The sequence below is a fragment of the Fusarium subglutinans genome (genome assembly GCF_013396075.1).
Source record: "Fusarium subglutinans strain NRRL 66333 chromosome Unknown NRRL66333_c0000008, whole genome shotgun sequence".
Classification (NCBI taxonomy): Eukaryota; Fungi; Ascomycota; class Sordariomycetes; order Hypocreales; family Nectriaceae; genus Fusarium; species Fusarium subglutinans.
The window spans coordinates 207,933-221,288 of NW_023502071.1; the positions used below are offsets into that span (position 1 = coordinate 207,933).

At 47.3% G+C, this 13,356-nt stretch overlaps 4 protein-coding genes across 4 annotated transcripts; 2 read left to right on the forward strand and 2 right to left on the reverse strand.

Moving 5' to 3' along the window:
• Window positions 1-300: 300 nt before the first annotated feature.
• FSUBG_1514 (plant PR-1 class of pathogen related) lies at window positions 301-1,202 on the reverse strand (the record flags this gene model as incomplete). The annotated part of the gene is made up of 3 exons (XM_036679189.1): window positions 301-425; window positions 478-548; window positions 598-1,202. The coding sequence occupies 3 exons, from the start codon at window positions 1,200-1,202 to the stop codon at window positions 301-303; spliced, it is 801 nt and encodes a 266-aa protein (XP_036542988.1).
• A 2,353-nt stretch (window positions 1,203-3,555) lies between these two features.
• Window positions 3,556-7,097, forward strand: FSUBG_1515 (uncharacterized protein; the record flags this gene model as incomplete). The annotated part of the gene is made up of 11 exons (XM_036679190.1): window positions 3,556-4,091; window positions 4,150-4,267; window positions 4,307-4,843; window positions 4,892-4,933; window positions 5,029-5,391; window positions 5,444-5,539; window positions 5,589-5,731; window positions 5,810-6,377; window positions 6,453-6,478; window positions 6,569-6,820; window positions 6,914-7,097. The coding sequence occupies 11 exons, from the start codon at window positions 3,556-3,558 to the stop codon at window positions 7,095-7,097; spliced, it is 2,865 nt and encodes a 954-aa protein (XP_036542989.1).
• Window positions 7,098-8,712: 1,615 nt separating this feature from the next.
• FSUBG_1516 (urea active transporter) lies at window positions 8,713-10,885 on the forward strand (the record flags this gene model as incomplete). The annotated part of the gene is made up of 4 exons (XM_036679191.1): window positions 8,713-9,009; window positions 9,058-9,341; window positions 9,392-9,988; window positions 10,039-10,885. 4 exons carry the CDS (start codon window positions 8,713-8,715, stop codon window positions 10,883-10,885), a joined length of 2,025 nt encoding a protein of 674 aa, XP_036542990.1.
• A 564-nt stretch (window positions 10,886-11,449) lies between these two features.
• Window positions 11,450-13,090, reverse strand: FSUBG_1517 (uncharacterized protein; the record flags this gene model as incomplete). Its single annotated transcript, XM_036679192.1, has 4 exons — window positions 11,450-12,346; window positions 12,426-12,552; window positions 12,603-12,734; window positions 12,783-13,090. 4 exons carry the CDS (start codon window positions 13,088-13,090, stop codon window positions 11,450-11,452), a joined length of 1,464 nt encoding a protein of 487 aa, XP_036542991.1.
• Window positions 13,091-13,356: the final 266 nt, after the last annotated feature.

Genomic DNA, 13,356 nt, shown 5'->3' on the forward strand with positions numbered 1-13,356 from the left:
CATCCCAGATGTCAGCTTGACTTGTTTCTCCTAGCACTCGAGAAAGCCAAGGTCAGTTACGCAATACGACAAGAGATAAGGCAACGGCTTGAACAATTCAATTTGTTTAACATAATTCATGACACATAAGTGAATGTGAGGTATTCTATTAGTAATACATATAACCGCTTTCGATGAAACGGTATGAATCAAAGAAGGTATCAGGTCAGCGCTCGCCAGAAATGTCCACCAAGTCCCTTCTCAACTGCCCCAGGCAGATATTCGATTCAGGAGTGTCCTCTTGGTACAATCTTTGGTTCTTTAGTAAGCCTTCTGGCCGACGACATTGCCGGGACCGGAATATCGAGCAACAGTGTACCAAGCACCTTTGGAATCCTTGGCGGCACCAATACCGATCTTTGTTGACGTCTTCCAGACACATTGGGCTGACAAACAGTTAGCTACGTATAGTGAGGTGAGGCGGGTTAATTATCTTACTGTAATGGCCATACATTGAGAAGTTACCCTTGGGGATAGTCTCTCTTTTGTAGTACTTCTGCTCGTTGAGCCTAAGCCCTGTTGTCAGTTGTGTATCATGCTAAGAGAGAGTTGACGTACCAGCCCTGAGTACCAGCAGTGATGGGGTTCTTGAATCCATTGCTTGCCCAGGCATATGCAAGATTCTCGCCCTGGTTGGGGCGGTCCTTTCCTGCAGAGTGCTGTAGCTTACCAGCCTTGGCCAACTTCTTTGCGTAAGCTGTAGCAGCTGACTCGAGCTCGGAATCCCACACGAGAGCCTTGACTTTGACCTTGGAGCGAGCGGCGTTATGACGGCTCAGAGCCTCCTTCTTATCGGAAGACAATGCCCTAGGGAAGAGTCTTGCAAAGATGCCGCGCTTCTCTTCAGTATCGTCTACCTCTGTATCCTCACTCTCACTATCGGGATAATAGATGACGGGATCAAGGCCCAGTCGAGTAACGTCAATGTTAGCCTCTAGGACACGAGGCTTGTTGTAGTCACTGGGGACCTTGTAGTCATTCTCAGCGCTGACTTCGGCCTTTGCGGAAACACCATCAGAGTCTCCGCTCTCGTCTTGAAGACCAAAGCCATTGACAGAGAGTTCAGTGTCCAGGAGTTTGTTGGAAGGTGCTGCAATCACCGTTGAGAGAAACGATGAAGCAAGTAGAAGGGAAGAGTGGAGGTAAAGAGTTGACAAATGCATTTTGCCTGGTAGTTGAAGATTCTTGGTGTAAGATTATGTGTTTCTGTGCGTGATGGTTGGAAATATGTTTCAAGAATGCCTGATCCTTGGTCCTTATATAAACTTCAAAAAGCTTCTTGTATGATGATCCAGTCACCTAAAGATGGGAACTTATCTGACGTCGATGAGTGGCGGGGATGGGACTGAGTTGCGGATAGATCACAATCCGTGAGATCGGCGACCCTGAAGACCCTTACTTATGATGCTAAACCTAACTTTAAGTACCCAGGGGCAAAAGCCAAATTTCTCTCCAGGTTTTGTGGAGGTGCCTTGCCGACGCCATCCTTCTGTTTTCGATGCTTGGGAGTTATGCATTTTAGTGGTTTGGCCCCTCGGTAGTTATGCTGGATCAAGATCGTGATGTCTCAGATGTTTGCGACTAGCGGTTCTCACAATCCCTTGTTAAAGCATTCAATAAGTGACATTTTCCGGCAAACAATGCAAGGGAGGGACAATGCAATTGTTTTCCATTACCAACGCTCTTCGGTACCTTTCTCTGGGAAATCTGAGGCAAATTGTTGCACTGATAGAGTTCGACTTGGCAGCGGAGAGGAATCCGCAGACCTGGAGAGCTGATGCTCATGAAATCATCACTCCAAGTTCCTGAGAATTCCACCAATAACATCATCTTGATCTGAGTTCCTGCCCATTTGACGGTATTCAATGGATGCAGAATGGAGGTGTCATCTGAATACGGTGATGGGCTTTGGCCGTTCTCGGAACATCTGCATTCCAACGACCGCGTCACCCTCAAACTCGGTCTAGTCTACAAGCGTTTCAAAATCTCAACGACCAAATAACGGGCGCGATGTGACATGTCTAAACTTAAAAGGCAGACCAAGCGAGCTGCGCATTCGTCATTCACATATGTGAGACATCCATTACATTGCTGTCCTTGGGCTGTGCAACCCACCGTGCCCGCCAACAAGGAATGCCACTCAAACCTTGGGCAACATAAAGTCGCCAGCTTTACCCAGGACGGAAGAGCTGAAGCCGTTGGTCTAAAGAGTCTTGACGCAGGGGAATTCCAGGTACGTGGAGCAGGTCTTATGACGGCAGTTGCAGATCCGTCTGATGCGTGCCGGTTCTGTCAGTTCAGGCTGAAATGGGACTCATCGAGAACGCGCGGTGAGTACCGGGTTATCACTGTCATTTTGGCGGAAGTTGCCAAGGGCAAACCATGCTTGTTAGGATGTTACGGTTTGCTCAAAGCATCAGTCGGACCAGTCATTCAGACAGTCAATAGTTGTCGAGAACAAGCTGTCAAGATGTAGCTTTTAATTATATGCATCGAAGGCTATGAACAGTCCGATTGCCAAAAAGTGGTATCGCATAATCGCCTCCAATGGTTAGATTTATTTGGGAAATTTAGATTTATTTGGGAAATAAATACGTCATGAAACATTAAGACTGGTTGTCTTGGCAGTCCTCTTGAGTATCTTCCATGACGTTGATCTATCCTGTTTGTCATGTTTGAAAGGAAGGGCAAAGTGGGATAAGGGGCAGAACTGTGAGGGAACTGAATGTTGATGATTGTGAACACTTACCCGATACGAGTTAACACGGGCTTATCTCGTCCGTCATTCGAGTCCATATTATGTCTTTATGTCTACACACTTTTGACACTCTGGGCGCTACTGGTCCTTAATGGCGCGTCTCTGAGGCACCTAACCTGTCATGCTGACTTCCATTTTGGTCTTGTTGCCGGAGATATTGCCAATAGTTCAGGTGGGATCCCTGTAGACAGTGCCGTTTTAGGCGGCTAGCAGCAAAACAGCTCGTCTCCATGTGTGATGGGTAGAATGGGCTAGTAATCAGTTCTGGGCCGGTTGATCATCAACGTATTTGTACGTACTCCGTATCTCGCTAGACACCTGGCGAGAGCACATGGTTTGTGAAGCCAAGTGATACTACTTGACGAATAGAATTCGATATAGAAATGTGAATAGACAAGGCTAAGCCATTTTGACGGGCGCCAACTTAACACTATTGATTTTATGCATGAATCAATAGACCCGGTGGGGACTAATAGATCCTGGCCAGCTGAGCCAACAAACATACAGGGGCATCGATACACGTCAAAACAAGGACCAGATCTTTCTTTGCTCCTGCTTATACCCAAGTTCAGAGCTAAAGTTTTGCAAAGGCAGCAACTGGTTTTCGAAGAACTTTCCGAACAGCTGCTTAGTATCACCATCATCAATACAGCCAACATTTCATCACCTTTTCCTGGCACACACCAAAAGCTCCTTTTGAACCAGTTCAGTCCACACCCAGCACCCAAAATCCGAAGAGTAACACATTCATCGACGATATGAATTCTGTTTTGCTAAGGAGAAGTCCGAGGCAAAGGAATGCTTTCACAGTGGTAAAGACTTTTGATGACAAGAACAGCCCTCCGGAGGATTCACCTATCTTTACCTTCAAGCCTATCAAACCTGCTACAGATATTGAAGAAGAGAACGAAAGAGCAAATGAGGAACAGTGGAGTGAGGAGGAGGTAGACGTGGCGGTACAAAACGACATGGAGCTCGATGAGGAAGGAGAGACAGAAGAAGAGGTCATAGAACCGATGGAAGAGGAAGAAAATGACCAGATCGAGGACGAAAATGAGAGATGCGAGGGGCAAGGGGGAAAAAAATACGCACCGGAATACGTGAACCCTTACTATACGAAGATTCCCAGTACTGACATTGACATGTTTGAACGAACAAGTAAGATGGACAAGTTTGACGGGCCGAAGAGCGTTATAAACGATCCCATGCAGGAGATGTTGCAGCAAGGCGGTTATCTGTCCTTGAAATTCCTCCTAGATCTAGCCATGAACCAAGTTGACTGGCAGATATTAAGGTTAGTATATCGTTCCGAAACCAGGCAGCATCCTACTGACAAGTTTACTTCTCAATAGGCGAAGATCGCTTGCCAAGTTCAAATATGAGAGTAATGACAAGAGAGAGCAAGAAGAAAAAACATTGAAAGACATGGACTTCCTCGGCCTCACTGAAGAGCCCGGGCCTGACCTGAAAGTCGAAATCTATACGGAGGACGAGAAAAGAATGTAAAAGATTGAAGACGAAGAGCCGAAAGTCCAGGAGGAGGTGGAGGTGGAGGTGGAGGTGGAGGTGGAGGAAACAGATGGTATGTCGGAGGAAAAGAATAAGCCTCGTCCAGCCATCTGGATCCCGATGCGCCGACAAACAGGTGAATTGGTTTGGATGGGGTTTAAGGCCGGAAACCTCAAGAGATGGAAGGGCACCAATGCAGAACGAGTTAAGCAGCTCGCAGCCATCAAACGTATCTTTGCTAGATTCTGGATAAAGATGTTCAGAGGCCCCGATGCTGAATATGTGGCTGGCTTTCGAGCCCGTTACTCGACAGATGTCTTCGATTTCCCTCTTATCGTTGTACCTGGAGAGTCAATCAGCACTCTTGGCGCCAAAGGGTATGCTACAAAACTTCTCAGTGACACCGTCGACGCGATAAATGAGAAGCACCGCAAGATTCCAGAAATGGGCCGAAAACCTATCAAGACTACGATCAACAAAAAGACCAGCAAGCAGTCTGAAATCAAGACGCAGAAATTCAGCAAGAAACAACCTGGAGTCACAATACCAAAGCCACCCCAACACTAGGCTAACATGGAGCTCCAGTTCAGAGCTAGGAAAGATGTCGATAACCACAAATATGTGAAGGTATGTCCTATTCATCCTCTCAAGGCACTTGGTGCTGTCTTGCTTCGTCTTTTGTGATTACAATAACATCTAACGTTCACTGCGTCAACTTCAAGATAGGAGACAACCCCTTGGGGCTCTACTCAACTTATATAAGGAAGGAAGACTTCCATACATATATGAAGAGTTTAGAAAAGCCCAGAGTGGAGCTTCGCAAGCGTCTCAAGGCTATGGATGCCGCACGCTCGATTCCCTCTGAAGAAGCGTACCAGAAGCTGATCGAAGCAAACGCCAATGGTGATATTATTGAACTCGAACAGCTCTCTGACAGTCAGAAAAAAGGCCAGAAAACGGTGTTGGACGCGGGTTCTATGACTACTCTGAGCAGTAAAGTCTCTTCTCTCAAGATTATCAACGCCATAGGTAATAGGACGACAAAGAATGCCCCCGGGAAAATAATGGGGATGTCTGCATCTCAGGTAAGAACTCTCTTATCATTGAAGAATTCTTTTAATCTCTGTGATCCAATAGTGTGCCCATGATAATCTGGGTTGGGCAAAATTGCAAACCAGCAAAGAGGATAAATCGAAGGGCATGATGCTGCGTAATGGATTGTATATGGCCGAGGTAAGACGAACCAGACAGCGATACCAACACACACTGACATAATAACTAGTGGCTCCATCTCTCTGCGTTTTCCTGGGGCGGCCTTCTCGAGCCTCCAGTCTATGGCAAGATTAACCCCCAGCAACACGACTCAAGCGACATACCGGAGAATCTGGTTCTTGGAACATCTGAAACGAATTCCCAAATGACAAGGTGAGTGAACCAGTAACATATCAACGCCCCAGGAGCACGAGCTCAGTTTAAGTCCACATGGAGCTGATGATGAAATAGATTTGAAAAGGCCTGGCAGGCTTTGATCAAAGATGAGACACTTCTGAGAAAGGACAATACTTACTCGGCTGTTCTCGAAATCGTACGTAATCCGACATCAGAGAAGGACATACTCCAAGATGGGAAGGCAGCTAAGTACACTCGACACTCGGTGTCCCTTGGAGACTCTCATGATCGCCTGGCCAAAGATTTCAAGTTCATCGCATACTCCGTTGAGTACTCCCTCGATTTCCCATCCGGATGCCGCCTATTGGGGAAGAAAGAGGACACGAGACTGTCCACTATCTTTTACCCTTTTTCGCGACCTCTGTATCACAAGCTAGAAGCTGAACTGGACACTTTATTGTACAACCATCTGAAAGTGGTCTCTGGCCTTATCAAGCCTCCACAAGCAATCCAACCTGGTGTCACAGGAACCCACGGATCACTCGGCAATACCGTTGCCTACAACACGTATAACGACGACAATCTATTCGGGCCAGCAACATTGGATATAGGATTTCTTGGTGTGCTCCAGATTTCGGACAAGCCACAGCTATTCAACAAAAAGGCGCACACTAGTGATAAAGTAAATTCAGTCAAGGACTGAAAGAAGGGTGTCAAGAAGTTGAAGAAGTAGGTCGATCAGCCTCAAAATGTATAGCTACAGTGGCATATGCACAACAAGATGTGCGTTCTCATGATTCATGAATCCTTGCCTGAGAGTTACTGAACTTGTGATGTGACATTAGACGTCAAATTTACTCAATTGAACAACAGTTACGAACACAGTACTTCCCATACTAACCCCGTAGGTCAAAATGCATCGGTGGCCGTTACCTTCAAGAAGCCCTTCAAAGCGCCTCCAAAGGTCCTTGTATGGTTCACAGAGATATCGCAGCCACACGGCTGGCGTAGTCTGTGGACATATGCCAACAAAGTCACTGAAACCGGTTTAACAGTGAACATTGAGACATGGTGCGAAAGACAGTTTGAGGCGGCCCGTGTAGCGTGGTTGGCTTGGCCAGAGGAGTAAGACGGTAAGACGATCCGATCAGGGCAGCACAATACCTTCACAAAAGAGCAACAAGTTAGTGAGTACCCATGGTATAAGGGATCTTTTAGCAAAGATCCCAAGGTGTTCACGGCTATCGACTGGATTGATATCCCAGATACTCAACCAACTGGGTCGATTGGTATATACGCAAAGCATGAGTGGGCAACCAAGGATAAACTGCGATGGCATGCAGGCGTAAGCGATAGCACGGATTGTATCAAGATCGGCATGTGCTGGCTTGGAGTAGAGTGATTGACTACTAAGCAGAGCATGCGATAAAAGAGGATATCAGAGGTATCTAGGTGTCGAATCTCATTTATCCACTGACTTTTAACCAAAGTTCCTTTACATCTTCTCATCATATGTTCTACGATCATATTTTACGGTAGCTTTGAAGCGAGAATGAATTGTAATTACTCTCCGACAGCATATGTATGCGGTGCTTGATAGTGAAGGACAGTGCGAAATTGCAAGGCAGCAACGGGTACTCGGTAGCGTGACAGATAAGATAAGAGATTATAGCACGATTCATCTCGGATCTTAGATAGTCCGAGGCGCACAAGGGCTTTTGAGACACTAGCCTAAAAGGTTCGCACTGTAGTGCGCTATCGTCAATCAGGTTCGTCTTCTTGCTGTAGGGTAATTATCAGTGATGCTCATGTAACATAATCGTCAAGAGATAAAGCGATTCATGCCTCAAAGCGCTCAATGCGCTCAATGATGACTTGGTTGCTTGTTTTGTCCCCTGAGCTTGTTGAATCAATTACATAAAATCTTTTCTCGCCATTGGTCTGGGTCTGAACGTAACTAATCGCTATTTCACATCTTCAAGTACGTGTGAGGGGCAAGCCATTTCTTTCACAATGTGTTATCCAGAACGGTCGCTTGCTCACAATAGCAATCGATTTTGAGGGAAACCCTCCAAATGCAGAAGATTGCGAAGAGCTTGCCATTATTACAATCAATGACGCTGGGTTTTCGGAATGATAACCTGGGTCCTTGCACCCGTCGCTTTCGTGGGGTAGCACTTTAATTGCTCGCATATGAACCAATCCTAGACACTTTAGTAAGTGATCACATGTCCAAAACCTCAAAAATGTTATCTCAATGCGAATATTTCTCAAGATCGAGATACACATTCCATTGAGGCTGAATCTCCCAGGTTCTAGGCTCTGAAAGAGTTTGGCTTAGGTGCTACACCTCCGCGGTGCAGCAGTGCTGCGTCGTCCACTGATGTGTCAATTAATGAATTAATGCCCTGTAGCGGCCACTGTTTTTCTTATCACGATACCGCCCTGCAGGTCGCTTCGCCGCCGGCCAGTGATCAACCGTTTCTTATTCCCTCGCTTGAATGTTTGCGCTGATACGGGCGCATTCGAGGCTGGGGTTCCTGGCCAATTACGTCCGTGCGTTCTTATCATTGCCCCCATGGGAAATTACTTATCGTGCAGCTGTACCGTTTGCTCTTATCTTGAGAGGCCCGCCGGCACTTGAAGTCTGAAGGCGGGTTTATTATCTTCGTACAGCGAACCCCAATCGAAGGGATTATGCACTGTTAACGAAGCCTAATCGGGGCAGAAATGCTTTCTCTTTTCGCTTTGGCCTATAGGCGCCACCAAATTTTATTAGTTAATACGATAATCAGAGGCACACATTGCAGATCATTAGCAAACTAGGTCTGGTGGGGGTGCATAATCTGATTGATGTGGGTGCACAATCCGGCATTGCATTATCTTAGGTTTCGTAAAACGGCTGCCATGGCTGGATATATAATAACGATGAAGATCTCAATAGAAATTGTTGTGGCAAATGCTCTCGTGATAGACTCTTGACTTCTAAACACCAACCTTACTGCAAATATATCACAATGGCTGGTGGTGGCGGTCGTTCATCCGGCACAGTCGAGCCTCCTCTGAGCCAGGCCTATGGCTATGGCATCGTTGTTGGCCTCGGCTTTCTTTTTGCCCTGGGCATGATCTTCACGACGTGGGTCCTGAAGCGGTATAACCATGAGAAGCAGACCTCGGAAATGTTTAACACCGCTGGCCGAACCGTCAAGTCTGGTCTTGTCGCTTCAGCTGTTGTTTCCAGCTGGACTTGGGCTGCTACCCTCCTTCAGTCATCCGGTGTTGCATACCGATATGGTGTTTCTGGACCATTTTGGGTGAGTTAATTGCTTGTGAATAATGAATTGCGACTAATGATCGCAAAGTACGCTTCTGGTGCTACCGTTCAGATCATTCTCTTCGCTACTATTGCCATTGAGCTGAAGAGAAGGGCCCCCAATGCGCATACCTTCCTTGAGGTTATCCGAGCTCGATATGGTCGCATTACTCACTGCGTCTACATCTGCTTCGGTCTTTTCACCAACATTCTCGTCACGGCTATGCTTTTGACTGGTGGCTCTGCCGTAGTCACTTCTCTCACTGGCATGCACACTGCAGCAGCATGCTTCCTGCTGCCTCTTGGTGTTGTTCTGTACACCATGTTTGGAGGGTAAGTTGAAAATAATTTCGATGAAGGAATAACCCTAACTCGCGGCTTAGCATCAAGGCCACTTTCCTGACAGATTATGTTCACACCGTCATTATTCTCGTCATCATCCTCATCTTTGCGCTCACTGCCTATGCGACCGGCAGTGAACTCGGATCCCCCAGCGAAGTCTACGATGCGCTAACCAAGGCCGCTAAGACTCATCCTGTTGATGGCAATGCTGAAGGTTCATACCTCACCATGCGATCTCGCGAGGGCATCATCTTCTTCGTGATCAACATTGTTGGCAACTTCGGTACCGTCTTCCTGGATAACGGTTACTACAACAAGGCCATTGCCGCTCACCCCGTCTCTGCCCTTCCTGGATACATCATTGGCGGCCTTTCATGGTTCGCCATTCCTTGGCTCTGTGCGACTACCATGGGACTCAGTGCTTTGGCCCTCGAGACCAACCCCGCCTTCCCTACGTACCCCAACCGCATGGACCCTGCTGATGTCTCGGCCGGTCTTGTTCTGCCGTACGCTGCAGTTGGATTGTTGGGCAAGACTGGTGCTATCATCACTTTGATCATGATCTTCATGGCTGTTACTTCTGCGACATCTGCTCAGCTCATTGCTGTTTCCTCCATCTTCACCTATGATGTTTACCAGTGAGTTTTCCTTGTACGAAAATTTAGACCTCATGCTAATGTTACCTCAGGACCTACATCAACCCCCAAGCTTCCGGCAGCCGACTTATTGGTATCTCGCATACGACTGTCTGTCTCTACGGTGTCATCATGGCCAGTTTCAGTGTTGGCCTCCACTATGCTGGAATCAGCATGGGTTGGCTATATCTGTGGATGGGTGTCATGATCTCCGCAGCTGTCATCCCCGCTACTCTGACTCTTCTCTGGAAGCGCCAGAACTGGATTGCTGCCGCGGCATCTCCCGTCCTCGGTCTTTTCTGTGCGCTCATCGCTTGGACTGTCACCTGCGCCAAGGAGTTTGATGGTGTTCTCAGTGTCGATAACCTCGGTTCCAACAACCCTATGCTTGCTGGTAACGTCGTCGCTCTGTTGAGTCCTCTGATCTTCGTGCCGCTCTTCACATTCGGTTTCGGCTCGGACAGCTATGATTGGGCTTCTATGGCTGCTATCAAACAGGCTGACGACTCCAGCGACTCCAATGGTGACTCTGAGACTGCTATCGTGACCAGCTTCGCCGTTGCTCCTGAGGAGGACATGGCCAAGCTCAACAAGGCCTCAAAGATTGCCAAGACAATGACTGTCTGCATGACAGTCGCTCTCCTGGTTCTCTGGCCCATGCCCATGTATGGAACATCCTATGTCTTCTCCAAATCCTTCTTCACCGGCTGGGTTGTTGTTGGTATCCTCTGGCTGTGCTGCAGTTCCGTCGCTGTTGGTCTATTCCCCCTTTGGGAAGGCCGTAAAAGTCTTCTTCGTGTCTTCAAGGGTATGTTTGGAATGGGAGGACCAGAAATTACGGAAGAGATGCAAGGAAAAGCAGTGCACGAGGAAAAGATTGATGAATTTGAAAAGCAGTAGTATACATGAGATTCAGTATGGTTTAGCTTATTTTGGAATACCATGATATTTATTAGTTGAGAAAGTGTTATAAGCAATGTCTTACGTCGCCTGAGTTTATGATCTTGATAAGTGGAGGCGTGATTTCCCTACAGCAAGCTGTGACTAGTTACTATATTGCCATAGCCAGACGCTGGTCTTTTACAGAGGGTTTCCCCGACTACTATTTCAGGTGAACCTTGCGTCTACTTTCTACATCATTGAAATTGACATGGTGTCTCAGATGGCTAAAGGAGCTGATGAGGGCACTATCGCTACCATTCGTAAGTTATTCAAAGAAGGTGAGCCTTGAGATAGACTCTGGCTATAAGCTTTGGGATGGTACTATCTACTTTCCAGGTTACTATAACAGGGTTCGCCGCAAGGGGGTATCAATCTATCATTCGGGAAATACTTGCGAGAAGTACTGTGCTATACTAAGAGAGTAGAAGCCTCTGAAATAGATATCGCTTGCTAAAGGAGTGTTTTCCTAACCCTTACCCATCCTCTGAAGAGATTGGGCCTTGGCCGATACTAGCGACAAGATCACAGCGTGATCGACTGCTCTCGGAAATACTTCCCCTCAGTTTCGGAACTCCTAATCGGAATGATCCAGATATCGTATGGAACATAGCCGCAGTCGGGGCCAAGTCCATCCAAATCATTTTTGATTAGGCCTCGGAAGCGGACCTTCATATCCTGAAATGCAACGTCGTCGTTTTTATGGACTTTATCATCCCAACTCCTACCTTCGCGCTGAACAACGAATCGTACAGCGTCAATATCGTTGAAGCCATGCATATATTGAAACTCCGACATTGGCATGGGGCCGAATCTGTCGTAATTCTCCCATAGTGTGAGGTTTCCGGGTGTCTTTTCGACACTGTATTTAATACCGTATCTTGGCCTTCTAGTGGTAGCCTCTGGTGTTTGATATGTGGCTTGCGGGAGAGGAGGTGGAGGCATAGCACTAGTCGCCTGGTTTGCCTCTTGTACAGGGGTTATGTCTTCAGTAGCCAACTGAGTCTTGTCAAATGACATTGGCTCTGAAGTTGCGCGAGGGTTCTGCGAGGTTCCGACATGAGAAGCTCCAGGAACCTCTGTTCCAAGCTCTGGACTGAGACGGGATCCCGGATCACTCTGTCGACTAGGAGGCGGCGACAAGGATTGGGAATCATCTTCCGTGTCAAAGGTTGGTGTTTCAACAAAATTAAGGCGTTGGACCGGTCGACAGCTGCGGCCTGATGAAGTGTATTTCTCAGTAAAACCATCTATGGCCTGAAAGATTGTTCCCGCCACGGTGGTGGTCTCTAGGCGTTGAGCCATCTGAGCAACAGGTGCAGTTGCTCCAGAAGAGATTGCAGTGTGGCTCGGAGTATTTATGGCAGTTGTGGAGGCCTGAGGTGGCGGTGTTGTGTTCCTCATGTTGCTTGCCGATGAAGTCTGGTTCAGTCAGTTGATAACCCTTTGTGCATCGTGTCTGGTGTAAGGGTGTGGTGCTAACATAGAGAAAACTACCTACTTGGTTATCTAGTCCCATAGGGCGTGGACGAATATGGTCTATATCTGGAAGGTCATCATCCGAATCGACTTCGTTCCATGGGTCTGTGTCCATTTCCTCGCTTGGAACTGAAGGTGACACGGCGTTACTGACAGCAAATATGTCAGCTAGAGTGTAGAATTTGAAAGCTCACAATACCTTTGTCCAAGTGTTTGGGATCTCTGCCTCTCGTGGCGTGCAACTGGTTTCTTCTTGGATGGTGAATTAAGGCCCTTTTGGTGTTCTTGCTGGTTGTGACGAAAAAAGAGTTGGGCAAGCAGTTTGACGATTCTAATACTTGGTCAGTAACGTATTTACGCAATTGTTTGGGAGTCCTACTTTTGATCATCCTGTGGCCAGATCAGTGAGTCCCCAGAAGAAGAGCACTCGCTTGCGGGCCAAAATTGCTTTCCTCGACCTTCAATGATTGCAAATCCTTTCGCCATGTACTCGAGGTCAACTCTCTGTCTCGCATCGGACCATTTGATCAGGGAAACCCCAGGCACCCCATCACTGGTCTTATAGCCCTCAATGAACTTCTTATAAGTCTGCACGAAGAATCGACTGGAGGGATCGGACCGCGGATAACCTAATGCGATTTGGAGAGGGGTTATTTTTGGAATATCACCAATCTTCTCCTTGCTCATAGCTGATAGTGACTATCGAAGAATAATGTGAGTCGAAAAAAGAAAAGTTTGCTTGGAGTTGAGAACCGGTTGTACACTAAAAATCGATTAATAGGTCAAGACACTAGAGGAATAGAAATGCGTTTCCGTGAGGGGAGGCCTCTGCCTGATGTATGGTCCAGTCTGCCTCAGCTGAACACCCCGGCCAAGTCGAAACCTGCGGAGAAACGTACATGAACCTTAAGCGCTCTCAGAAAACCTCTAGGCCTCTGAAGTTGGCCCTTCAG